This window comes from Contarinia nasturtii, unplaced genomic scaffold (genome assembly GCF_009176525.2).
Source record: "Contarinia nasturtii isolate CC-2019 unplaced genomic scaffold, AAFC_CNas_1.1 Cnas_scaffold_533, whole genome shotgun sequence".
NCBI lineage: Eukaryota > Metazoa > Arthropoda > Insecta > Diptera > Cecidomyiidae > Contarinia > Contarinia nasturtii.
This window is the reverse complement of record NW_022197885.1, coordinates 94,459-122,186: the sequence shown is the minus strand read 5'-3', so window position 1 is coordinate 122,186 and position 27,728 is coordinate 94,459. Positions and strand designations below refer to the sequence as shown.

At 34.1% G+C, this 27,728-nt stretch overlaps 4 protein-coding genes across 15 annotated transcripts in view; 3 read left to right on the top strand and 1 right to left on the bottom strand.

Annotated features, from left to right (window-relative positions):
• The first annotated feature begins 45 nt into the window (after positions 1 to 45).
• On the top strand, positions 46 to 21,237 carry LOC116339898 (ensconsin-like). Of its 9 annotated transcripts, none has more exons than XM_031765981.1 (16): positions 46 to 318; positions 10,606 to 10,656; positions 10,990 to 11,085; positions 11,665 to 11,846; positions 12,004 to 12,346; positions 13,140 to 13,316; positions 14,388 to 14,525; positions 15,325 to 15,771; positions 16,700 to 16,861; positions 16,937 to 17,112; positions 17,215 to 17,566; positions 17,628 to 17,921; positions 17,999 to 18,195; positions 18,283 to 18,641; positions 18,744 to 18,904; positions 18,975 to 21,237. In XM_031765981.1, the coding sequence occupies exons 1-16, from the start codon at positions 261 to 263 to the stop codon at positions 18,989 to 18,991; spliced, it is 3,210 nt and encodes a 1,069-aa protein (XP_031621841.1). In that variant the 5' UTR covers positions 46 to 260; the 3' UTR covers positions 18,992 to 21,237. The 9 variants fall into 9 exon arrangements, with proteins under 9 accessions (XP_031621841.1, XP_031621843.1, XP_031621842.1 ...); XM_031765983.1 differs by having other exon boundaries at positions 47 to 318; positions 15,325 to 15,621; XM_031765982.1 differs by lacking the exon at positions 10,990 to 11,085 and having other exon boundaries at positions 47 to 318.
• Positions 21,238 to 21,494: 257 nt separating this feature from the next.
• LOC116339902 (ribonuclease P protein subunit p29) lies at positions 21,495 to 22,526 on the bottom strand. The gene is made up of 4 exons (XM_031765997.1): positions 22,392 to 22,526; positions 21,920 to 22,326; positions 21,744 to 21,852; positions 21,495 to 21,676 (listed from the first exon to the last, which is right to left on the bottom strand). The coding sequence occupies exons 1-4, from the start codon at positions 22,423 to 22,425 to the stop codon at positions 21,540 to 21,542; spliced, it is 687 nt and encodes a 228-aa protein (XP_031621857.1). The 5' UTR covers positions 22,426 to 22,526; the 3' UTR covers positions 21,495 to 21,539.
• Positions 22,527 to 22,789: 263 nt separating this feature from the next.
• Positions 22,790 to 23,865, top strand: LOC116339903 (transmembrane emp24 domain-containing protein 2). The gene is made up of 3 exons (XM_031765999.1): positions 22,790 to 23,016; positions 23,099 to 23,373; positions 23,449 to 23,865. Exons 1-3 carry the CDS (start codon positions 22,890 to 22,892, stop codon positions 23,653 to 23,655), a joined length of 609 nt encoding a protein of 202 aa, XP_031621859.1. The 5' UTR covers positions 22,790 to 22,889; the 3' UTR covers positions 23,656 to 23,865.
• A 667-nt stretch (positions 23,866 to 24,532) lies between these two features.
• Positions 24,533 to 27,728, top strand: part of LOC116339899 (zinc finger protein zfp-1-like) — a 10,342-nt gene continuing 7,146 nt past the window's right edge. For 2 of the 4 annotated variants that reach the window (XM_031765993.1, XM_031765991.1), the window contains exons 1-6: positions 24,533 to 24,904; positions 25,055 to 25,453; positions 25,533 to 25,729; positions 25,803 to 25,922; positions 26,026 to 26,500; positions 26,595 to 26,705. In XM_031765993.1, coding sequence (XP_031621853.1) covers positions 25,099 to 25,453; positions 25,533 to 25,729; positions 25,803 to 25,922; positions 26,026 to 26,500; positions 26,595 to 26,705 — 1,258 coding nt within the window. In that variant the 5' untranslated portion in view covers positions 24,533 to 24,904; positions 25,055 to 25,098. The other 2 variants (XM_031765992.1, XR_004201038.1) reach the window with 2 other exon arrangements.

Genomic DNA, 27,728 nt, shown 5'->3' with positions numbered 1-27,728 from the left:
CGCGATACCATGATATTCACAATTCACATTGAAATGGAATAGTTTGCGTAGCTGAACTGAGACGACAGTCATATTTTTCCTCTTTAACTTGCGAGTAGCACAATTACTTGTGTGTGTTTGGTGCGTTCGGATTGCAATTGAATCGAGTGTACAAATATAAAAAAAATCATCATCATCATCGTCATTTCCAAAATCAAACAGAAAACGGAAAATTATTAGTTTTGTCATAGTGGTTTATAGTGAGTTAAAGGTGTGAAAAGATGGCGAGTCCTGGGATTACGGATAATAAATCAATAATCAAACAGCAAAATTCAATGGGTAAGTGTTGAATCAGAGCCGATGGTGTGTGACACAACATATAATACGCGAGACACGAAAAAAAAAACTCTTGCTTCTGACTTTTTACTGTCGTTTCTTTCTTCACAACTACGAACAACTCTCTCAATGCAATCGTTACACGGAATATGAAAACAACGAATAAAAAGAAATTAAAAACGCAAATTCGTCGACTGAGAAAAATCAATGTTCTTTGAGATTACAAGAAAATGCTACGCAAACGAAAATTTTATTATACTAACTCATACAAAGGAATTAAAATGAGAGACAATGTGCAAAGTGCTGTATATTGAACGAATCGAAATGTAGAGAAAAAACACACACACCCAAAAATGACGTGTTAAAATTTTTGTTATTTTTTTTTCTGCGCTCGTATCGTGTATCATACTTTTGATGTGGTGTTTTAATATGCGTCGACGACGACTTTTATGGTATTTTCCACAAACGAAAAATCTTCTTATGTTTTCTAATTCGTACGCCTCTTTTTCCTCCACTTCCATTACTTAACATTAACAACCTTGACAATTACGTTACGACGTTTTATTTTTCCTCTCATTCGCATCAACTATTGTTCTAATTTTCCATGCACAAAGCGAACGTTCTGTGTTATTTCCAACTGGATAAAAGTAGACCACAAGCGAGAGCAGCAGGGGACAATTCAATTGAAAAAAAAAGTGCAATGAAGAAAAAATGATGCAAATTTTACGATAGTCATATGAAATTCTGGAAAAACAAACGAGAAATGAATATTTTAAACAAAATAATAGGAGAAAAAAGCAAAGAAAGAGAGACAAAGAGAGAGAATCGTTCGATTAAAGTGGCATTGTGTAAGCTCGTGCTAGACATACTGGAGATGTTTTTGTGAATGTTTTTGGTCAAGTGATTGTGTGTGTGTTTTTTTAGCGAAGTGACGATGGTTAACGACGACCGTCAATGAAAAAAACATAGGTTTGAACCGAAAAAAAAAACAGAAAAATAAGTAACTAAAAATGAACAAGTAACAACGATGAACAAGAAAAAAAAAACATGGAGAAAAGGTCTATAAAAACACAACCAAAATCGCTGCTGTTTTTTTTTTGTCTACTTTAGCTTGCATTGTTGCGATATTACATTGACATCGTCGCGCAATATAAACTGAGAGGAATGTGGAAAAATTTGTGAATGCTTTCGCGCATTTCGTTTCTGGTTTTTCTATTTTCGGTTCGATTTTATTTCATCATTTTCTTTGTTGTGTTCAAGAGACTGAAGTAACGTGAATCTAGCGACGAAATTGGCTAATCGCTCGAAAATGACACAGTGAAAATCAATGAAAAGAGAAACAAAAATTCAACTACATGATATTATTACTGTTATTATAACTGCGGCAGCGGCTACGATTTTATGTATTTACCAAACACATTTCAGTCCAATCGAATCTATGACCTGAAAACCACCAACAATGGCATTTTCTACATGGACATTTTTGCCAAGCAAAATACCAAAGGCCATATATATATTTTTATTTAAACGACATTATATGTGTGCAAAAAAAAATTTAAATCGACTAGAAAACAGAAGTGTGGCTCAGTACGGTACGATACCAAATGGTATGTGTGTGTGAGTGTGCGTTCTTGAAGGTAAAACATGTAGTCGAAATAATTGAAAATATGAAGAAACAAAAAACATACACACACAAACCAGAAAGAAGAAACAGTCTGTGGTTACGTGGTTCGGTGCTTTGGCGCACAATTTTATTGCACCTGCAATTTCCAATTATTTGTCTATTTTACATATATTAAAATTATGTGTTTGATAGAGTTCTCGTTCGACCCAAGCTATGCTCCCACTTATACATAATGTATATTTGCATGCCATGGCATGCTGATACGGTCGACAGTAGTGCGCAACAGACAACAACAACAACAAAACTGTGTTAAATGTGTGTTTTGATTACCTCTCCTCGGCTTTTCAATCGAAAAAAAACGGGGTCTTTCGATTGCTTTATGCATTGTGCGCGTCATTTGTTCAATGTTCATTTCATTCAAGCTGAAACGATCAAACGATATTACACACAATACGATTGAGAATCACATTTTCAAATGCCATTTTTGTTCATTGTTTGCGCACTTTTTTCCATTTAATTTGCGCAAAAATGTCGAGATAAAAACAGTTGCGTGAGAATATAATTGTGATGCGACATTGTTGAGGTCATCGTTTCAAGTGTGCGTTCCTGTATTTACTTCATATTCCAAATAGTTGTGCGATATATGGCGCTCGTCGTGCATGATATTTAAAAAAGACACCACACACACACACAATTACCGCACTACTTTCTCAATTACTCATATCTACACATATCTATGGCATTCGTCATCAACAGTCGACTACGAAATTCCATTCTTTCGACTCAATTTATTGTGGTTATTATTTGACGACGTAACGCAACTGTATACATATTCTATCGAAAAAATAAACGCATTTTCAGTTGCTCAAAAAGCGATTTTGTTTTCTGTGCCGATGCGAGACCGAATGCAACAAAAGAATAAGCACACATTTGAATGCATACACATGTACGCTGCTTCCTACGATTTTCATTCAAAAATCATGATATATGCAGACTCTGAAATGCGAGCGAACGAATGAACAAGCGCTCGCACGAGAGCAGCCACGCACACACATGAAGCTCATAAACGAAAAAAAAGATAAACGCAGTAAATAATATCGACAAATTAAAATAAATTGCTTTGTTAACTGCACTTTTCTACTTACCGCCTCTCTCTCTCTCTCTCTCTCTCTCTCTCACTCTCTCTTTGTGCAGTTCGGCTTGTACATTGCTTGATAGTACGATTTTTGTTGTTGTTGCATTCGGTTCCTTATTTTTATAACGCCTCTATTATAAATTGTATACGAGATTTAATTGAACATATTTATCGAAATCGTGATTTTGTTGGCGATTTAAAATTCGCTGCACCGATGCATCAAACGAATGTAGATTCACAGTTGTATCACACAGCAAAAAAACGATTTCTCTCGAAAAGTACAAAGTATGCGACTTAACGTGAGGTTATTCGATTTTAAACTCAAAATAGCTAAAATTACGTTGCAAATACAAAAAAATCATCGTTTTTTTCTTCTTTCAATGTGTTAAATTCAAGTAGTTTTATGTCTCCAATGCAGTTTGACTTACCATATAGCACTTGGGAAAATGTGCACACACAGCTTCAAAGAAACACTTCATACGCAATGCAGTCAAACATTCGACCCTTCTTTCATACATAAATATATTTACTACTTCGATGTGCCATTAAAATGCGGGACAATTTCCCATCAATTGACTTGGTTTTCTTTTATTTCTTTGCATTTCCTCTAATCAAATGACTGCAATGTCATTTAGCTGTTTGACAAAAAGGAGCTGATTCATTTTTTACGATGATTTCTATGAATATTGCGCTACTTTATTAGACGATGACTTGTTTTTTTATTATAGAACCATACGCCAGCACACATTACTCATTCGTTTGCCTTAAATTGATCTCAAGTTGATAAGTGTGGAATCTTTGTAATGTCTGTGATTCAAACATTTACAAGTGAATAGCGACGTACTCATCGTATTAAAGAATTATTTTCGTTGCGGTTTTTTGTGTTTTCATAATTTTTAACAAAGAAAAAAGTTCCAAGCAAATGAATGGTCAATGTATCGATAAATATTTTTCTTTCGATGTATGTTATTTGTCCAAAATCCGCAAAAAAAAAGATAGTAAACAACTTTGACTCTCACCGCTCAATTCGTGTGTGAAAGTACAACGGCCATGCTACGGTAAATTTCAAAGTTCACACATTACAATAAAGTCGAGATACATACATGCATTATATCTGTTTTGTATCAGCCGATCTGTACTTTTGTGTATCGTAATATCTAGAAGAGGATTAGAAATGTATGTATACAATGTGCGCGTCGACGTGCGAACATTTGGTCACAGTGTTGGTTTGTCACACATTATTTATGCATCGCATTTCTGTATTTTATACATCTAATCTCCAAGTGAATCTGCAGTGCAAATTTACGTTTTGCTCAAACTACGAGATGACCTTCTTCAATTGGATCATTTGCCAGCATATTGTTTTGACACATGAAAAAATAAAGATTGTTCATACGACACACACAGATAACAGTGATAACACAGTATCAGCAAATCAAATAGAAACGAAATAAAAACTGTGCAGAAATAATAAATGATAAAAATATATATATATATATATATCGGTGTGTAAATTTGTGTGAAACAGATGTGTCAGCACTATTGTTTGCAAATGAAACAACATTCACGTTTACACATTATCCGCGCGACAAATATGGTTCATAAAAAGGCGGTCATTTGTCGTTTGTAGAACGTAAAAAAACAACAACAACGCTCTCTTTCTCAATGTCTCTGTTTCTCTCTCGCTCTCTCTCTCGCGCTTTGCACACATGACATTTACTAACAATAAAGTTAAACACGATAGAAAAAACACAACAACATCGCACACGAATTATTGATTTTCGCTGCTTATTTTTGTATGATGTGACACAAAGGATAAGCTGATATAGAGCCAGTTGCTTGTTTTAACCTATAGAAAGAGAGAAATTGTCGTGAATATATGTTTTATTCATCTATCTCTGTCGATCGTGTGCCACTATGTATCGGTGATACAATCGATTTTTTTTGTTCCATTCTATTGCGTGCGCCTTTTTCAAGCGCACTTATCAAACGATTTTGTTGCTACTTTTTTGGGTCATTTACAGAAAGTATTTATTGTTTTCTATGTGATCGGGATTACTATTAATTTTTCCGAACGAAAACAAAACCGATTTTTTTAGCGTCGCTTTGGATGAAAAGAAATTAAATCGCAGTTAAATTACACGCGCTCTTTATGGTATCTTAATCAGTCAATGACTTAATGTTCAAATTTATCGAAACGAAAAATTCACCGGAAAAAATGGACGTTCACACAGTAGACATTGTACTATTCCCATACCTGCGAATTAACATAAATTAGCTAAAAATAAACTATGTCTCATATAATGGTCAAATATTTGCGTAGTTTCAAGAAAATTAGCACAAAATGCCGAAAACACACACAAAAACACAAGTGTTTCACTTGGTCACGAGGAAATAAATGTCAACTCTTTTGCTTAAATGACATTGTGTGTTGCGTGACAAATTTCCCCCTAGATTGTATAAATCGATTCATTTGCGTTTCATTTCAATCAAACAATATATTGGTGAAAATTGAAACGAAACACGACGCCAATAAATAATCCCAAGAAAATACAAAAATAAACAAGTGTCAAAGGTTCAGTGAATGTTTCCGTTACGAATTTATGTGCCATATTTTCCCAAAGCTGGCGGATTTATTTACAAAGAAAAGACAATTTGTGGATTTCATCGCTTCATTTTGTCTGGCGTCACGTAATCTTTATTTGGATATACTTATCTAAATCTAATTTACATTTGATATAATCCGTTTGTCAAAATCCGTGTGTTGTTTCGTTTTTTTCTTTCCATTTCGATGATTAATTGTAGCATTTTTCATTTCACCGGAACTTGATTTGTATATATACTAAGGCCGGCAGTAGTTAAAATGCAACTTGAGACTTATGAGCGATTGAGGGCGATTTATTTCAATGTTGAATCGCCGTTAAATTCACATTTTATGTACGTTTTATTACTGTATGTGTGCATTGAACGGTCATTACGTTTCCTCTATATAGAGTCGAAATCGATTCGGTTCGCAAGTACAACTTGACTTTTTCCACAAGCTGATTTAACAAGAAACAGTACAAGCTACAACTTGTACGTTTTTAGTGGGAACTGTAATTGAAAATCGAACCAAAGAAGAAGAAAAAAAGCAGCAAAGAAAAAGGCAATGGCTAGGGAAAATACATGATTCTTGATTGTCATGAATTTTACCGTCTTAGGTAAGAGGAGCTGGTGTCTACTGTGTCAATTTGTAATATTTTATTCATGCACACTGACAAAGTCCAACATTTTATGCACGCTTGAGATGATCGTTTTTTCCGTTTGTCGTCGTTATTTCATTCATTCCAGAGTCCGTCACTGTACTTTGCTACGATTCACTCGACGTTTGCCCATTTCACCGAAAAAAAAACACCACCGAAACAAAACAAAAACCTATTTTATGATATGCTTGGGTTCATTCATATTTTTCGTTTGATAAAATTATTACAACCATTTGATTATTTTGTTTATTTGCCTTTCCAATGTGCATTTCGTGCAAACACATAAATATTATCACGCTGCTGTTGAGCAAATACAAGAGTTTGATTTTAAATGCAACATTTAACTTGGCCTCGCAAAGAGATCGACATGAAATGAACAATTTCTCTCTCTCTCTCTCTATCTCCTTCTCGCCTCCTTTCTTTATTCAGTTGGCCAAAATTTGCTGCTAATAAACTTGTCGATCATTCAGAACCATCGTATGATATCATGCGAAGCAAACGCCAGTCTGGCCGCTTTTCATAGCCGATTCCAAGTAAACGGCACACCATATATGCGTGTGCATTTATGTTTCTGTTTCGGTTTCGAATGATTGAAAGAAGTTTTACGAAGAAAAAAACAAACTCAAGCACACACACACACACACACACACATGCACTTACAAAACCGTATGGTGCATTGCATCGAGTGCGCCGCACTGATTGTAATTCATCCAGTCGATTCTCTTTCGATGTACGACTTGGTATTCCATGTACGCGTGCATTGCCTGCATTGAGAATAGACAACCGAGTAAAATAAAAATAAGGCAACAAACCGAGAGCGTACTTATTTTTAGAATCTATGATCTCGGTGTAAATGTACCGAGTGTTTGCAATGCAACCAACGAAAAAATATTGTTCCCATGAATTTGATTTGAGTGCGCGTAAGAGAGAGTCGTATGCTATACATCTCGTGCAGTTATGAGCATTTCTCGCTTTTTATCGATGCATTACGGAATGTCGAAATTGAGGAGACCGAATAGAACATAGAATGCAACAAACTGCCGTTCGTTGTTCACTACTTTTCGCGTCTTTTGTTCCGACATGTAGTTGTACTGTTGCCGCTGTTGCGGTTGCTCAGTGTGTAAATTGTAAATGATCATAATTATACGAGTGTTTGTAAATTTTTCATTAATAAACATTAAAAAAAATTAAGAGGCAAGCGAAAAAGAAAACACCAGAAACAAGCACTGAAGCATTTGTTCGATTGAGCGAATGAGCGAGTGGATAATTACTTGCGATATGTGTCCCATGGTTTTGACGTTGTATGTATTACTTTTTCCCTTTTTCATATGGTTTTTAATACGCATTTTTTATGCGGTTATTTTATTTTATTCATCACACCGGCACACACCACACTGCACCAACAAAGGTGCTCTATAAATAATTAATACAAAGCAATAATATAATAGAAAAAGAAACAAATTTGAATAGTTACGCGAACGAAAAAAAAGAAATGCAGTGGAAGCAACAAAAAACAGTCATAAAATAATAACATCTAACTGACGAACGGGTAGTTTGAAAAATAGACAAGGCACCAAACTGTACGATTGCATTAACGATGAAAATATATTGACGGAAGCAATGCTAACGATGGGAGCTACGAGCTAGTGAGTGGCAAAGGTTCGTGTGGTTGTTATGCATTTACAATATTCATCATTTCGGTCGAATTTGAGATTTACTGATTGCGTCAATGCGCGCACGCTTTTGAGCACATCTCCCCCTCCTCGTTGCCCGAATCGTTCTATGATTCTGTTTACATACAGGAAACGACAGTCTTCTTTGAATGAGCTGTTGTTTGCTTAATGTAAATTGCAAACGTCAAGAAAAGATAAATTAAAACCAATTCGACTGACGAACCGAGAAGGAAATAAATACATAAAAAAAAGCAACAACAACAATAACAACAACTTTTAGAATAAAAAAAAACACAATACGAACTAAAACAACGAGGCATTTCAAATATGAATACCGGCGCATAAAAGCGCATAATGATCATCTCACATATCTTTTCACCCATTCGTCGCATTCAAGCAACAACGGGCAATGCTCTGAGCGCGCCTCTTTGGCGATATATCTATCTACATATATATATTTGTTAGAATCGCACTCGCTCACTGAAAATCATGTGCATATCGTGTATACATCAAAATGATACTTAATTTGAGACATGTGCTCATTCACCATTACGTTGTTCTCGTATTTCAGTGCAAATGCGTGCGCTTGAACAAGAGCAAGAAATCAAACATATTCGTGGTCATTCGCGCGAGTACCCGAGTTTTGTTTTTTTCTTCATCTTTCATTTGCCTCTATACGTCTATGTCATTTGTGTGATGGATATAATAATTCTTGACTTCGGCAAAAATAAAATCGAGTAGAAAAGGGAGATACTCCGCTTCGGTTTCAATGCAAATATCCAACGGTAATTGTGCAAGTCAAGCGATTATCGTCATTGCATTGACCAGCAATATGCTACTCATAAACAACGCCATTATTATGGCACAAATGAACACATATATTTCAAATGTTTTCAATTGTTTATCATTTTCGAGTTGCACTTACACCGATCGCAACGCAGTCCTAATCTATTTTTGTGTATCCGAAATGAAATTAAAGAAACACACAAATGTGGGCATGTGTTGGTTGATTCCAGAAGCACTAAGCGACAACGACAGTTCTTCGTCTCTATGTTTTCACGCCATATTTCACTTCAAAGACATTTCATTCATGACAAAAATAGGCTTAATGGCTTCGACACAACGAAAAACCAACGCAATCACAATGAATGATGGATTTATTCAACACGTTTAAACTAATACGTTTCGGAAGTTTTTCACAACACTCAATCGCAAACAAATTCAATGAGATTTGACTTTTGCCTTCAACTTAACATTAGAGAGCGTTGCGTTCAAATGAACGAGAGAAAAATGAAACAATAGCAATTTATGAAAAATTCTCATTTCGTGCACTGTGATTTGTGAAATACTGTTTAGAGTAGAACGATGAAAAGAGTATGATCTATGATATCATGTGTCTATTTTACTCTTTCGCACCGGCTTTACATAGCTCTACTATACATTCGTTCGGTAAAAATCGCAGTAACATCAAATCACTATATTTCTGTGTTCGATCATCCATGGATGACGCAATTTGAGATTCGATAATAAATTCAAATGTAATATGTAAACACAGATTGAGTTTTTGAATGTAAAACAAACGAAATGTAAAAAAAGAATTGAATTCATCTGTTCGTGTACCTGTTTATAGCTCATAAATTATTGTGGGTAAATAAAAAAAATGGAGAACAAATATGGTGAACACAATTGAATTCTTTCACACAAAATATCAATATCAATTTTCTTTCTGACAAGTGAATACTTGACATTTTGATATTCCATTAAATAATAAGCCTTGCAATCACCATAAACATTCAAGCCTTTTCTAAAAAAAAACAAGATGATCGTCGCGGATAGCATCATTGCGGGCAGAACAAATAAAAAGCGAAGTATATTGAATGTTAATCAAACATGATCAAATGTGAAAGAGATGAGTGGGTTGGTACACGGCAACAACACCGGAAAAAAAAGAAAGCAAACTAAATTGAATTTCGAGTTGAAACGCCTTCGTATTAATTCATAAAATAGTTTCACACGTTTAAGTGCTTCTCCGTGGACTTTCTCGATCCTTAAACCATCTCATTCAAATCGCAATATGCTTCCATGCACTTTTCAATTCGCCTACTCATTCAACATAGAAATGCACACGTGCATGTTTGTATGTCGATTCACAAACTGTTGTGCTAAGCAGAATATGTGTGGCTTCTTGTATATTTGACGGTGATCACCATCGTAACGAAGTCTGTACAAAGTTGTTTGTTACAGCACAGTCATCGCGTTTGTAAAACACAACTTTATATCGGTTGTCCGATTTTCAAGATAGTGTGTTTACTGTTTGCGATAGAGATAAGTTTCGAAATCATTTCCGATACAGGAATAACTCGTCGATGAGGTACATCGTTTTACATAAATCAACAATGCTTTGACTTCATGAACTTGGCCTTTGTATTGAACTTACTGAATAACTTTTACCTTCGACGAAGGTCCTTCGGCTTTTTTTTTTGTTATCAAACTGCATACGAAACGACCGATTGACTTTAAAGATTATTTTCATTCAACTTTTTTCATATGATAATATTGTTTATTCTCAAACATTTATGACTTTCTAATCTAATCATTTTTATGTTTCATTTTCAGATGGCTCATTTTCAGAAACAGCCACACAAAAACAGGATAGTGCCCGAAAATGTAAGTGAAATGAGCGAAACCAAAAAAATTACTTAGAAAATCCAAAGTTTAGAGCATATGGCGTAGATGGCCAACAAAATTCCCATGAACATTTCTTTAATCAGTTCAACTCAATCTATCGATCATTCAAAGATATTACTTGATATTATTAATAACCAACATTATCTTTATCTAATATATCTTTCCTTCTTTATTTTATGTAAACATAATATAATATCACTTTCTACATATACATTATAACTGACGTCGTAATATTATTTTACTTTTTGGCAACAACGAAACAAAAAAAAAACAAAACCATTAATAAAATATGATTTGTAATTGGATTAAAAGCAAATGCATCAGTAGATATTGCGAAAACATTGCATTGGTTCGCACAGATTGGTCACGGTTTTGTTGAAAATGATGATGAACGCGATAACGGTGAAGGTAAACGAAAAAAAAGGGTTTTAATTTAACAAATGAATTGAACATGCAAGCGAGAAATTAAAAACAACCGCAAATACTAACATCATTTTAAAACGCAACCAAATCATTTTTCATCCACTGACCTGTATGCTAATTTAACATTTATGGCCATAATTCACATTGGTTTGTCTTGTTTCTGTTTCTCTCTTTATCGGCATAACTTTTGATTGTAACATTGCATTTTCAGCGAAATTTTTTAACATTTAACATCGTACATTAGTACGACAAAAAAAAACAAGAAACAACTTACAAAAACTTAATTGAGTGTGTAGTTGCTGATTTAACTAACGACAAATATTTTATTTATTCACCGATGACGTAACTATAATAATAGTTTCGAATGAAATTAACCGGGCATTAAATGAATGTATCACGTTTTAAAAGAACCATGAGCATGGAATGAATATTAGTTTTTGGGCATTTATAATTTAGTGATCGGTCTATGTATGCCGTCAAATAAAATTTGATTTAATTGAATTTTTGCTTATAATTACAATTTTAATTTATTTTTGTATATGCCTGTATGGTGACGATATGCAGCGCGAGATCGTGAAGAAAGATTGCGAATAATAAAAGATCAACAGAATTTGGAACGACAGCGAAAACTCGATGAGCTGAAAGCACAAGCACTTGCAGCGCAAAAGTATCGCGAACAAAAAGAAGAAGAACGCAAAAGGCGCATCGAAGAAATGCGATTAAGAGAGAATGACAAAAGACAGCAGGTAAACGAACAGAAACAAATAATAATGATAATCAAATTGCAAAATTTGTTTTGCCATTCATCGATGGTGGATGTTTTTTTTTATTGTCATTGCAAAATTTCTTTCGAATGAAAAACTATTATTATCGTTCTTTTTTTTTTTGTTATTTGTGCCACAGGTCGAAGACCGAAAGAAAGCAATAATGGACGCGGAACGTGAGCGTCGCGAATACATTTTGCGAAAGAACCAAGAACGAGATGCTCGACTTGATACAAAACGACGAAACGAACGAAGCTCAATATCATTTGCATTTGGTTCGTCAACGCCGCGACTTTTGGATCCGGTTGAAGTGAATTTGGTGGTGCCGAGCGGTGCCTATTGGAATAGCCGGCGTTCAACATCAATATCAAACGTTTCGTATGGTGGTGGTACACAATTATCTCGTCGCAGTTCCGAACGGGAACTAAGCGATGGCACGAAAAAACGTGCCACTTCTGCCAGCGGCTTGGATCGTCCAGACGGTGAGATTTATAAACGTATTCAGTTGTATTTCATTCTTTTTTCTTTGTATTTTTATCAGTTCATAGTTTGTTTGAGTTTTATCCATAAATACACACATTGCACACATACACATACAGGAGAATCACATTTCAACGAGGTGTCATCACAATTTTCCATCACGATTTTTTTATTCACCATAAATTCTTTCATTTTTCGCAACGGCAAACACATATAAATAAAAAAAAATATACATGCACTCAGAAACACTCGAACAGTCAAACAGTACACATGCACACACATTTTATTGACATTGTTTATGTCACACATATAACATTTCGAAGATAATTCTCATCACAAATTTCTCTTTTTGCACACCAAATCATTTAAATTTCAAAATCGCCCACATTAAACCATTGAATTTGTCTATATACCTTTTGGAAACAAAATTTTAAAACTTCTTATTTGGAAAACGGAAAAGAAACAAAAAACAAACCAAGCAAATGGCACGCTCGTCTATTTCGACACCTCATTTCGTCTGTGGGTGCATTTTGTTTACTATTTAGAGTTTATACATTTTTCATTACCATTTTTTTCTGTTGTAATTATAAACGTTTTGTTTTTTTTTAATCATTTTTTTGTTGATATATTTGTTTCATTTTAAATTTGTTATGATTATTTGAAGAAAAAAACCGAAAATCATATCTCTGCCGTTGTAATCGATATCATCAACTTTTTTTTCTACAAAATTTATGTGCGTCCTTTGTTTACCAAAATCGAAAAAAACCATCACAAACACATATGTTCAATGTTTAGATTTACACAAAATGTCCACATCAATGTACGAAGTATTCAATTGGGGCCATGTGAATGAGTCTCGACCGAAGAGACTGTCAGTATTTGCTGGCGCTTCCGAAATAAACATTGATGATCCACCACCGTCCGCGACAAAGACTACTACACAAAACGCTACTAATTCGAGATCATATTATGGTGAGGCATTTGTTTTTTAACAATTATGAAACGAAATCCACATATACACCACATGCATTTTGAGACCGCGAATACATCAACTTTTGCTACGGCGTACGCGATCGATTTTTTTCCTATTTTCCGATTTGCTCTTTTCTCATCTAATAATGCATGTTCTTGTTTTCAAAAAACGATCTCTTTTTATTTGATTTTCTTTTTATTTTCACTCCAACTACCATATTCGATGGATTTTCATAATTTTGACCCTGGAATTCAGTTTGAATATGATGAATTTCGTATTTATGATTTGTGAATGCTGAATGAATAGTGAACTAATAAAAAAGAAATCAAGAGTGTGACTTTGGAAAAGCTGTTTGTTATTGTTGCTGATCTTGCATGAGTGTTTCACATGTATTATTTTCAAAATCATTTCGCTACGATTTCATTTTTTTTTCTATTCAATTCAATTCTATAGCTTCATTGCATGTTGTATTTGATTTTTATTTTCCCGCTAAAAAGAAATATGAACACGTTATGCCATCTTAAGTTTCGCTTATTTTTCAGCTTATAATATGTATATCGTTTGATGTGTGTAAATATTATCAATAATTTAAGATTCTTTCATTATCTCTGTTATGTTCTAATCAATCATGCGTTCTGGAATGAATAATCCAAGGGCTTTTCATTTACAAAGTCCGACCGTTTTTGTTGTTGTTATACAGTTTTATTTGAATGCCTTTTTTTTAACTTTTTACAAGCGACGTTCCATTGATATGATGAATTGAGAATTTGATCCCAAGATGAAACCATGTATTTTTAGATCATGGCGTCTGTCGGTATTTTCTCGTTTCATTTGTATCCATGAGTTACGAGTCTTATTCATTAGCCGTGATTTTGAATGCTCAACAAAATTAGCTTGGTGTGCATTTCCGCATTTTTTGTTGTTGTTGTTGTTGTTGTTGTTGTTATTATTATTAATATTATTGTTTTGAACATCCAATATTTTCTTGTTGTGATCTGGAATTGAAGAATAAAAAATTTCTATGTGAAAAACCAAAAACACAAATTGGCAATAAATATGATGTTTTATAGATGATTCCAATGATACATCACCGTTCGTTATTCGAAGTGTTGCCCGGCGAAAAACCGATTTAATCCCGACCATACCAATCCGTGATTCGAGTTTCGGCTCTCGAACGTCTCTGTATTGTTCTACACCGCGTACACAAGGTAAAATTAAACAAACAAACAAAAACTACACACACACAATTCTCTATATATCTCTCAAAAACATATGTACCGCAAGTTTATTTGAAACTTTTTTTTGTGTCGAAAAGAATGTTTTGAAGACAGGTTGTATAAAAAGAACGTTATAATGCTAAGTGCTTGTGTAAGCAGCGAATGTATGAAATTGGCTATTTTATCCTTTTATTTCGATAGATTTTAATTTCCCCCGTCAAAATTTTCATTTTTTTTTATTATTTTCGCATCATCTCATTAATTATCATAGATCAGTTGCAAAAAAAAAACACTGCTAAAACCAGTACAAAATCCACATACACAAACAATACACTCAATTAGCACATTTTAGTTAAAAAAACAATATCAAAATAATTTTCATCGAAACACACCTGAAAAAAAAGAACACATATTCTGATTTTATGTTTAAGATTTTTTTAAAGTTTTTTTTTCTATTTTGTTGTTGTTTTAAATATATATTTGAAATTAATTTCTATGATTTCATTTTATAACTTGATTTTTTGCTGCCACCAAAAAAATATGATCGACAATCTATTCCGGTGATCGAATCAATACACACTTGTGAACTCTAAACAAAACTCAATCCAAATAACATAAAAAACCTAACCGAAATCACAAACTGCACGTGTCCGAAATGGCAATACAAATACGTTCCGACTGAATCATGGAATTTTATGTGTGTCAAAATCATGAACGAAATCACTTTCACACACATACAATCAAATCAAAACAAAACCAAAAAAAAATCGCATGAAAATGCAAAATGCAGATTTCAAGAATAAAGGACGAGCCGTTTCAATGACTCGCTTAGATCAATTGGCACAGCCGACCAGACGCAAGGGTGAGCATATTCGTGCAGTAATTGAACGTGAACGTCAACAGCAAATTGAAACGAATTTGGCAACCGAACGGGTTGCAACAACTCGAAAAATGTCACGTAGTTTAACGCATTTATCGTCGAGTTCATCGACACGAAGTCCAGCTCCGCTGAAATTGTATCAACCAATCAGCAGTGCGTCATCATCGTTTTCAAGAAATGCCACCATCAACCAAGTGCGACCGTTACGTAAGTCAAACGCAACGAAAAGTATGACACAATTGGTTACAGCCAAATTGCTAAGCACACCAAAAACGCCGACTGTGGTTCAAGCACGTATTGCACAAAAGCATGCATATGATATCGAAATTGATTCGCGAACAACTAACGTTTCTGCAGGTGTGTGTTCACCATTTCCGTTTCTCTTCTCTACATATCACAATGTTTTTCGTTTTTTTAGCAAGTTTCGTTTTATTATTCGTATCGCTTGCTATGTAAATAACAAGCAAGAATTAAAAAAAAACACACACACACATACCAACCACAATTTATTTTGGTGATCGGCTAAAATTCGTACCCACTTTTACCTTATGACTAACAATTCGCAACAGAGCGATTGGCACACACGTACACACCCACCAAAACCAACAAACAAAAACACAAATTCCCAAAACACATTCGACTCTCCTTCTTTGTTTTAAAACATCACCTAACAACTAATTCTCTTCCTCTTCTATAAATTGATGTCTACTCTTTCTTTTTTACAGTTTTTTTTGCTACCATCTACTCGAAGCTTGCTTCATATTAGGTTTATATAATCACATTTCTACCCCCGTCAATGTCTACTTTTTGGTGGTTCCATTTATATCCTTATTTTTTATCGCTTAATCAATTGGCTTTTAAATGAAAAGTTAACCTGATTTTTAATTATATGTTACTATGACAGAATTAACGTTCAATTATCTGCAAACAACACATAAACAAATCGTTAATGACTAAGTTCCGTAATTATATTAGATTTATATATCGTTTAGTTCATAAAAAAAGTTTTCTTTATATGTCGTTATTATGGATAAAGTATGGGTAAAAGGTTTCAAGTAACTTTTAAATCCATTTTGTAGAATTAGTATCTCCATTGCCTAGTCTTATTTTCTCTCTGTTTTATAGTTTAGTTGACATAAACCAAAATAGAAGTTAAACAATTTGGTGGCGTTTTATCCATGTTTAACCGTAAATCGTTTATTTTAATATGCCGTTGGCTGTATTTAACTAATTAATCATGGTCAATACAAAAATTTCATTGTAAATATGTTTATTTGATAAATAGGATCACGATCTGGAGAAGTGACACCTGGCGGTGGTTCATCACGGCCCGGAAGTGCAATGTCAACATCAACAATGTCAACATCGGGCGTTGTACGACGCTCTGGTGGCCCAAGAAAACCACGTCCATCCAGCATTGCCTGCACTGGCATGACGCCAGACAGCGGTAAGTTTGATCTTTTGTTTTCGAAATAAAATAAGAAGAAAAGATTTTTAAACAATAAATTTGTCATCATTTCAGGCAATGAGTCATCCAAACCACAAAAGAAAGACAAACCACCATCAAGACCATCGTCTGCCGTTCGGCGATCTTCGTCAACAACGTCAGCAAACGTTACAAAAGATGCATCATTGAAAATGTCCACATCATTGCACGAAACGCCGAAACGAAGTGCTCGATCAGCGCCACCGAAAAAGGTAATTTTCATTGCGTCAGACAACTAAATGTCCATTAAGACAACCAATTCAAAAGGCTTAATTTACATCTCAACTTATTAATCGAATTTTATTTGGAAACAGGCATCAACGCCACGTGGAACATCAACACCAAAGCTACCATCGCCACAATCCGAAAGTGCGATAACAATATCAGTTCCTAACGAAGCACCAGTGAATTCCATTGAAATTGTACAAACAGTGGAAAATGTGAGTGAACCAATGATCCACGACGTGGAAACAACTATCGAAACGAAAACCGTCGAAACAGTTACATCTACGACCGAAGCGTCCAGTGAAGACAATGAAAATGTACACACTGTTCAAGAAACATATGAGATTAAGACCGAAACTACTTCCGAATCAGAACCTGTTTCGAACGATGAAAATGTCGACAATAACAAATTGACCGAACCAGAGAACAATGAAATGACAGGTTAAATATAGTAATTTCATTACGATTAAGTATTCGATTACAATTTTCTACCCATTTACAGCATCAATGATTCAACGTCGCATACTTTCGGCAGAAGAAGCTAAAGCGGCACTTGCCGAACGTCGTCGATTGGCACGTGAAGAAGCTGAACGACAGGCCGAATTGGAGCGTCAAAAACAAGAAGAGGAACGATTACGACAATTGAAATTACAGGAAGAAGAAGAAGAAAAGCAAAGACAGTTTGAATTGGAGGCCCAAAGATTGGTTGAAGAACAGCGACAAGCCGAAGAAAAACGCTTACAGCAAGCCATTGAAGAAGCGCGTCAACGTGAAGAGGAAGAACGTTTGCGTAAAGGTACATTTTCAATTGACATCAAAATTCTGAAAAGTGTGTCGAATTTAATGGTTGTGATTGTGTTTTGTGATTTTCAGCGGACGAAGAAAAGCAACGACAGGAACGCGAAGAGCAAGAAAGAAAGGCACGCGAAGAAGCTGAAAAACAGAAACTTGAGGTTGCCGAACGACTTAAAAAAGAAGAAAAAGAACGAGAAGAGCGCCGTAAACGTGTGGAAGCCATCATGTCTCGTACACGGGCAAAAACAACAGCAGCTAACAATGCAACAAATAAGGTTAAAACCATTGCTATCGTATTGTTTTCATTCGATTGTCAAGCTCCATTCCTAATCGATTCTTGTGTCTCTCTTTTTTCTTGGCAGACGGAAAATGATGCTGACAAAAATGGTGTAAATACAACCGAATCTTCACAGTCATCGACTCAATCGCAACAAAATGATGAAACGTCTGCCAATAATACAAAAAATGCGCTAAGTGATTATGAGAAAAGTGTTACCGACAAAGAGAACGCACTTATTCACACATTTAGCAATTTGATAGAAAATAATTTAATAACAACCGCCACACAACAGTCTCCCCAACATCATGCAGAGAATAACGGTGTGCACAACAATTTAAAAACTAATGGCAAATTATTAGATTTCACATTGAACGACGAACATCAAGCGCCAATTTCAAATGGCAACGGTCATACGTTGATCAATAGTTTAGATAATAAAATGTAAGTGGCACACAATGTGCATTGCAATTTTAATTTTATTTTATAAAGAACTGAGCTCACTAATTATTTGTATGTTGTTTTTTTCTTTATTGATGAACGCAGTGAATCTGGCATAGGAAATAACTACAATGATTCAATAACAAATCAACTCCTAGATTTATCACTCGATACGAATCAGACAGCCGAACATACAGTAAACTTTAATAACAACAGTTTAATCACATCAGCACCACTAGTCACATCTGATAGTCATGAAGCCAAAGGTAAACCCAAATTCTTTTCATTCTCAATCGAATTCTTTTCATTCTCATGCTCTCTTTTGTTTCGTTTCAGAAATTTCATTGTTGTGAAATTATTGGATTAAGTGACATCTAGAGTATATATTAAATTAGTTGTTTAATCTTTTTTCTCGATTTTTTTCTTCTAAATGAAACTGATGAAATTAAAATGTGTATGTATGTGTGCGTGCGACTGTACGTGCGGCAAGGAGTTGCAACTTTTTGCAATCGACCGTATACCGAATGAGTCAACAAAACAGATGATGATGTATTTGAGCCGTTTTTTAAAAATGGAAAACAGAACAAAAGCCTGCATTCACATTGGCATTATTATTATTATTATTTTTTTTAAATTCGAGAAAAGGTAGTGTTTTTATGTACAAGCAAGGAAGATTTTTTTTTTTTAATTTTGAAATTTGATTGTCTTGCGTTTGGTTAATTTTTTTTCACAGTTTAAAAGAAAGGTGATCGTTAACGATCGACCAAATATGTTAAATGTAAATGAATAGCTACAATTACCACTGAAGAGAGGAACGAATCAAAATATGTGTTTATGTTTTTTTGTATGAAAGGAAAAGCCTAGACTGTATAAAATAATATTCTGTTTAAAAGAAAATAGTCATTTTGTTCGTTCCAACATTCTAATTTCTCACCTTTCTCCAATTCAAGAGCGTAAACAAAAGAAAACCTTATCCAAAACATTTCTTTTAATGCAGCTAAGACTATGTTGAAATCACCTGGTGCTTCAAATGGTTATAAATTTTATTTTTTCAATTTCTATTTATAGTGCTCACTATTTTATCCGATAAAAACTGCAAATGATGTTTAATATTTTAAATGTGTTTGTTTTGAAATAGCATCTCCAAATCCCACACAATGGAATAAGTCCAACAATTTCAGCAATAAAATGTAATTAAAATGGACGTTTCAATCTATGAATAGTTTTAAAAAACGAGAAAAATTACTGTTAAACCAAACCGAAATAGACAATATAATGAATGTTTTTGTTTTGATTTGTTCTCCATGATAGAAAAGAAAATAGAAAGAGTTGAAATACGCATAAATGCTCTTGTTACGCTGTTCATTTGAACTTTGAATGATATTCATGGTGCTCGTTGCAAGTAGATTCCGATTGATATTCGAAAAAGAAGCAATACGCATTTTTATCCAAAAAAAATTCAAACGCTGAATTTCATTCTACATATTTGAAAAAGGCACACAGAATTCCACATTTAATTCATTCTGATGGAAAAAATGCGTTTTTTTTTTCTTTCTAAAAAAATTCTTTTTTAGTGGCACACATATATTTCTACGCCAATGAGCTTAGCTGTTCCAATTATTTACTTTGAAAAAAGCTTTACTTATTGTCGTTCCTTGAACTTCCTTCAATAGGAAACTAAATAAAAATGATTGTGTAAAAAAAGTATATATATCAACTTAAGAAATCATTTACTATCGCAAATCAAAAACAAAATGAAATTTTAAATTTCGCTTAAATTTTCAATCGTTAGATAGAAATTGCGTAGTTATTTAGCGTAACAAAGAAGAAAAAAACACTTTTCAACTTGTAACATATATACAAACGCTAATCACATTACTAAAAAGCGGGACAAAAAATGCCTTCATTGATTTAATTGATGAACCAAAAAAAAATGATGATATTAATAATTGAGATTGTGGCAAGCAAAATGCAAACTACATTTAATTCGTACTAAACAAGGCATGGATAATAAAAACATATACTTGTACATCCAGACTAACTATAACTAGTGGGACACACAGAGGAGAAATCAACTATTTTATTAATTAGTAAAAAAACCATTACAAATTTAACAAAAATAAAAAATAAAATAAAAACAAATTATACAAATGCTATTAACAAATGATATTGCATAGTACATTATATATGGAAGAAACAGTTGTTTTTTTTATTTTGAGTTGCAATTGAACAATTCATTTAAAATGATGGGTAAATTTTTGTTAAATGCAAATTTTATTTTTACTGCATGGAAAAATAGATATATTATCATTAAAAAAATGTTTACATTTTCGTAGTAAAATCTACGACCAAAAAAAAAAAAACGAAAAAATTGGCGAATATTATGTTTGAACAGGGATTGTTACTCTGAGGAGATGGTGAATGGTGGGGAGGAAAATAAGGAGGGGGAATGATGAGGAGCAGAGAGCATTGAGGTGTATCCTCCAGCTCAAGTGAGATAAGAATGTATCCTCATCAGCGCTTTCCCCCTTCTAATTTCCCTCCTTACCACTCCTCCACCTCAAAGGAACAATCCCTGTGATTGAAAGAAACAAAAAATTCGGAAAATTATATGTTATATTACATTTGAAACTTTTTGTCCTGTCTTTCAATTGACTTTAAAATGATTTCGATTTCACAATACGAACGCATAGGAAATGACGATTTATGTAAAATATGTTGAACGAAAATAAAGAAGAAGAAGAAAAGAAACTGAATTATTATTGATTTTAAAATGAAATTCATCCAACTGAATGATTAAGTTAATTAGACAAATATTATTTAAACCACAAAAATAATAAAACCATATAAACACAATTTGAATAAAAAAATGCATTCTTTATTTACAAAATGTCTTAAAAACTACAGATCTGGATGCATGATTGTTTTAATTTTCTTAACAGCCCGCTCAGCAGGTCGAATATTCAGATATTTTCCGAATATTTTGAATTCGATTCCATTTACAACTATCTTAAACACTGATTCTGGCTTTGGAATTGCTGTAAAAGAAAAAAAAAAGCAAAAATCATTCAAGAAATCATAGATGAAAGGAATTCAAAGACTTACTTCGTATTCGATTGTCCTCGCTGATAATTTTGAAAGTGTTCCGTGTTTCCATTGCCACAAGCCCCGTTTGGCCAACTAATGAAGGATTACATGATGCGATTACAGTCACCTTAGATAACAAAGAATATTCACATTCAAGTTTTGCATATAATATATCATTTGATATCGTGTCATACTTTAGCACCGTGTAAATCAGACTTGATGAGTGTTTTACTAAATGCATCGTATGAATTATCGTACACTTCTGGAACGCCGAATTTTCCGTTTTCTCGTTTCTTAATGTATGGCTCCAGTTGTTTTTCAATGTATTGCACCCAAAGATCATGCACCGGCAACAGATCGGCGTATTTCATCGATTTTGTTGGCAAATTAAAAAGACCCAAATCAGTGAACTCTTTTCGTGTCAAGCCCTTTGACTTCTTTTTTGTCTTCTGTCTAACCTTTTTGTTTTGTGGTTGAATTTTGGTGCCAGTCAATACGGTTTTATGCCATCGCTTTAACGAAACATCGGGCCGCTTTTTTGGTTCCACTAAACCGGTCACAAAATCAACAAACTCATCCAACCTCTCAGTCATTTGATTTGCTGAAAAAAATTGACATTTTTGAATATTTTCCAATGAAAATCCAACACACAAAATGTTCCCTCACATGTTTCAGGTTTTTCATCACTTTGCCGGGACATTTTTCCAATCGGTGCTCGTTTGTTTTGATTTAGATGAATTTAATTTTGATTGCACGTTTTGTTTGCGATATGTCAATAGCTGTCAATTCATAAACGTAGTGAAGTTGGCTTTCATAGTCGACTTTTCAATAGACTTTCCCATAAATTCTCTTAAATTAACAATTTTTTCAAATTAATTCAACCAAAAATGTAAAATATCATATAAAAAACGAAAATAATAAAAATTAAGTTAATTATTCTATTTTGGCAGCCATTGAAACAATAGCAATTCGTTGCTCTTTCTCCAATAGGGTTTCGATTGTATTGGAGGGAAATGTCAACACATTCATTTGTTTGATGTGTGTATATATGGCAGACGTGGCTTTAAAGTAAAATATAAAGCCGAATGTCACACACGTCAATTTCATTTTAACATTCACTTGCAATACGATACTAATTACGAAGTCAAAAATTTTGCCAACAAAATGATAACATTTAAATCCGTAATTTTTACAACAATTCTATTGAAATTGTTGCATTTCAGTGAATCATATATGATTACAATAGATTCGGGTGCACAAGATTGTTTCCATGAAATCGGACCAAAAATGAGTAAGTGAATTTTCGATTTGATTGTATTTACGTGTTTATTATACTACCTACCATTTATGTCTACGTTGCATTCGTAATACAGGTTTAATGTTCGAGGTAATTGAAGGTGGTTTTAATGATATTGAGCTTCGGATAACGGATCCACAGGGTAAAGTGATCCATGAAGGCACTGAAAAATCGGGCAAATACACATTCGGTTCAGGCGATCCTGAGGCCAAATACACATACTGTTTTGTAAATGAGAAAGTCAGCATGTCACCAAAGACAATTATGTTTAATATGGATGTTTTGGATGGTGGACGTGTAGCAGGCGCACCAAACGAAAGCGAAGTTGGACACAACAAACTCGAAGATATGGTAAACAACTTCGAGAGAGCGGAATTTTTCTGTTTTTTTTTTTTGGTACTTCAATAATCGATTTTTCCATTTTAGATTCGTGAATTGGGCGCTGGACTTACGTCGGTGAAACATGAACAAGAATATATGCATGTGCGTGATAAATTCCATCGTGAAATTAACGAAAGCACAAATTCACGTGTTGTATTATGGTCAACATTTGAAGCATTAGTTTTAGTAATTATGACCGTCGGTCAAGTGTATTATTTGAAGCGATTCTTCGAAGTTCGTCGAGTAGTTTAAACAAATAAAACAAAATCATACGGTTCGTTACAATCATACATTTAAAAGAGACGATATTGCGTGGCAGATCTCAGCAATCATACATACACTCTGCCACATTCCATGTACTAATTTCAACTTTCATCAGCGTCTGCCGTAATGATTAATTTCAACAACTGTTTTGCTACAAAAATTAAACAAAGAATAAATAAATAAATTCAGGATCTACAATGTTTTTTTGTATCATCGATTTAAAAAAAAACACCTCAATAATGTGTACTTCAACAAATTGTATAATTTATATAAAAATAAATAAAAAAATTAAAAGAAAAATGAAATTGATTTGAACCGAACATTTGTGGGAAGAAATATACGAGTAAGAGAATCCAATAGAAGGACAAATCAATGCATTGTCAAATTGGAATTGTACGGCGTTTGACACTATTAGACCAATAAATAGACTCACACACACACACATATACTATATATATGAATAATGCGCATAGAAGAAATCACGTATGCATTCATTCATTGTTGCGTTTTTCTATATGCACTGTGCAGAGTGCATGCTTTTGTTCCCATTGTATTTAGATTGTTTACATTTATATAATGTAAAATGAAGCACACGGTATAGTCATAACATTGGTGTATGGTATGTACAATTGTACATTATCCATCGTTGATGATGTTCAGATTAAAATGCGTTGATTATATACAAGCACGAATCATAGCGGCAAATGATGCATACTCTTCTTCATCACACAGGTTAATTCGATGCAACATGCACACATCCAAACCAATATATAAGCGCATACGTTATATGTACGCACACGGTCCAAGTATACAAGCGACTAGAGAAAAGAGTAAAAAAAATACAAAATGGCCGACATTTGTATTTTCGTATCAGAACCATAGTAGACAGTTCATTGTTTAGTAGCATCGAACAAATAGGTGTTTCATTTATCTTTAAATTGTGATTGATTTAGTGAATAGGATTTACAATAAATTTGATTTTGTGAGAGAAACAAGCGTGGAAATTACATTAATTCGCAGACTAGTATAAAAAATACTGGAAATCAACGTAAATTTATCGAAAACTTGAAGGATATAAACCGCCCAAGAGATTTTTTGTACACCTATATATAACATTCGTCGTGTGGTGCATTGATTTTTTTTCTTCGGAATTTGTATTACGTGAATAACAAATCAAATTGGATTGACTTGGTTCAAACAAGTCCGTTTTAACCATTTTCAGTTCATCTAGCTACATGTAAGTTCGATTTGGCGGTGGCATTTTTTTTATATTCACCTCTTGTTATTTAACATAAGTGTCAAATCTAATCAGCATATCTATTTTGCACTTGTTTCTTCTTCTAATTTCTTTTTGTATCTCTTCATGTTTTTGTTTTCATTTCGGTAGTTGATCGATTAGAATGTGTCTGTTATTATTTGTTTGCAATTAAAATGAAGGAAATGGTAGGCGGTTGTTGTGTTTGCTCAGATGAAAGAGGTTGGTCGGAAAATCCACTCGTTTATTGCGATGGACAACATTGTACTGTTGCCGTACATCAGGCATGTTATGGCATAGTTACAGTGCCGACGGGCAATTGGTATTGCCGAAAATGTGAAAGTCAAGAGCGTTCAACTCGTGTACGATGCGAACTATGCCCATCGAAAGATGGTGCATTGAAACGTACGGACAACCAAGGATGGGCACATGTTGTATGTGCCCTCTATATACCAGAGGTACGCTTTGGTAATGTCACCACCATGGAACCGATTATATTGCAATTAATACCACCGGAACGATTCAACAAAGGTAAATATTACAATAATTTTATGCTAATCACATTTGACACGACGAATGATAATTTTGAATTTCGATTGGACGCTTGCAGTGTGTTACATATGCCATGAGAATAGCAAAGGCTCAAAGGCCACAGCTGGAGCGTGTATGCAGTGCAATAAAGCTGGTTGTAAACAACAATTTCATGTCACATGCGCACAGGCTCGTGGATTACTTTGTGAAGAGGCCGGAAATTATCTGGACAACGTTAAATATTGTGGATATTGTCAACATCATTACAGTAAATTGGTAAATTGCAACATTGATTTAAAAAAAACGTAAACAAATCAAGTTTGATAACACAAATAATTGATTGTTACAGAAAAAAGGCGGAAACGTAAAAACGATTCCACCATATAAACCAGTGAATCATGGAATTGAATCGAGTGATCCGTCATCGTCACCTGAAAAAGAATCCGAAACAGCAGCATTAATACCAATTGTAAGTAAATTTAATTTGTTTCCATTTCGCTTTTGAGTATTTGTCAAAAATACAATTTTCCATATAAACACATTTACTGACCATTTAAATGTTATTTGTTCAGCCACCAATGGGTTTAACGTCATCAAATGTTGATCAAAAGCAATCATCACAGAATGGTTCACACAAATCGGTGCAGCGAAAATCGAATGTGAGCAGTGGTGGTGCAAGCAGTTCATCGATATCATCGTCGTCAGTACAGCAATCGGCACCGTTTGCTGTAAAACAATCCAGCTCACAATCACAGTCCATCAATCAAAATACAAGCCAAATAAATACAAGCAGTTCATCAAGTAATTTGAGTGCCGATCTATTGAATGTATCCGGCGGCGATGGTGGCAATAGCAATAGCAGCAACAGTACAAAAGAAAGCTCAAGTAGTAAAAGTAGCAGCAAATCGAATAGCAAAGGTAATTCATCGTCAACAAAGAGCTCATCGAAAGAGCAACGTGAACCAAAACATTCGAAACCGTCACGAAATCACAGCAAAGATTCAGCGCCCAGTGAATATGATCTGCCGAACACATCAACACCCAGCGGTATGTTCAACTAATGGATGAAATTCAATGATGGTGTTGTTGTTGTTGTTGTTGTTGTATATAAATATGTGTATGGTTTTCATTTTTCACACAGATGGCAACGTCACACCAGTCTCATCAGCTGCAAATAAAGAATCGATGAGTCAAAAGTTCACGACATCCAATTTCACCGAAACCGTTGTTGTCGCATCTGATTCAGTATTTGGTAATGGTAGCTCCGAGGGGCAAATCACTTAAAAATTACTTATTAATTATTATTGATTGTTTTGCGATTATTCTTCGATTAGTTTCGATTATCGTCATTAATTGTAATATATGTATTACGTATGAGATTGTCAAATGAAGGTGATAGAAATTGAATCTATGTGTAATAAAAAGAGAGTTTGTGTGTGTGTGGATGAGTAAGTGAGTGATAGATGATTGGGAAACCATTAGAATGTAAGAGAAAACATACAAAAGAAACAAAAGTCACAACAGCATATAACAGATTGCTGACGAAAAATTGAGATTTGGTAGTAGCAGTGGAGAGAACAACACACAAAGAATCAATGTTGTACACACAATAGCATTGCATCGGAACAACGTCACAACGACGACAACATGGCGACGCAAACGGATAAACGAAAACTGTATCAACAGCAACAAGAAATCACATTCGAGTAACAATTGTCATATTTTGCATAGTAGCTAACGCATTCGCTGTTCAATATCGGCCACTGTCAACGACAAACCGATTTGAATGTGTTGGTGTGACAGTGTATTTGATTGCGACATTTCAAACCAACAAGCCGGCAACAATTCACATCGTGACGAACCATTGCCAGTGTAAGAACTAAAATTCCTGCGCATAAATTTTCAGTTTGCATTGAAAGTGAAATATCCTATCGAATTGGATTTTTGTCGGTTTTTCCAAAAAAAGTGTTCGGTAAGTGTTATTTTAAAATACAATATTAAAAAGAATTTTTGAATTTTCTTAAAAAAAATTGACTGCATGGTAGAATGAGATTGAGATAGAGAGAATACAATACAAAATCATGTCGAATCAAGAATTTCACCATTGCACACAGTGGATTACGGTACCGTTAGTCAATAGTGCGACGCAGTTTCTTATGATTTTTCAAGGCCTACTTTGACTACGATATGCAATTGAATATTTTTTTTAAGATTTCTTTTAAATATTGACTGCATGGTAGAATGAGATTGAGATAGAGAGAATACAATACAAAAT

Bases quoted from the DNA above. Each gene is read 5' to 3' on its own strand.
- LOC116339903 (XM_031765999.1), top strand. From the start codon at position 22,890: ATGATAACATTTAAATCCGTAATTTTTACAACAATTCTATTGAAATTG. The intron at 23,017-23,098 runs GTAAGTGAATTT...TTCGTAATACAG, and splicing joins TGAAATCGGACCAAAAATGA to GTTTAATGTTCGAGGTAATT. The intron at 23,374-23,448 runs GTAAACAACTTC...TTTCCATTTTAG, and splicing joins ACAACAAACTCGAAGATATG to ATTCGTGAATTGGGCGCTGG.
- LOC116339902 (XM_031765997.1), bottom strand. From the start codon at position 22,425: ATGTCCCGGCAAAGTGATGAAAAACCTGAAACAT. The intron at 21,853-21,919 runs GTATGACACGAT...TTGTTATCTAAG, and splicing joins CTGATTTACACGGTGCTAAA to GTGACTGTAATCGCATCATG. The intron at 21,677-21,743 runs GTAAGTCTTTGA...TTTCTTTTACAG, and splicing joins CGAGGACAATCGAATACGAA to CAATTCCAAAGCCAGAATCA.
- LOC116339898 (XM_031765981.1), top strand. From the start codon at position 261: ATGGCGAGTCCTGGGATTACGGATAATAAATCAATAATCAAACAGCAA. The intron at 14,526-15,324 runs GTAAAATTAAAC...TGCAAAATGCAG, and splicing joins TTCTACACCGCGTACACAAG to ATTTCAAGAATAAAGGACGA. The intron at 18,196-18,282 runs GTTAAAACCATT...TTTTCTTGGCAG, and splicing joins CTAACAATGCAACAAATAAG to ACGGAAAATGATGCTGACAA.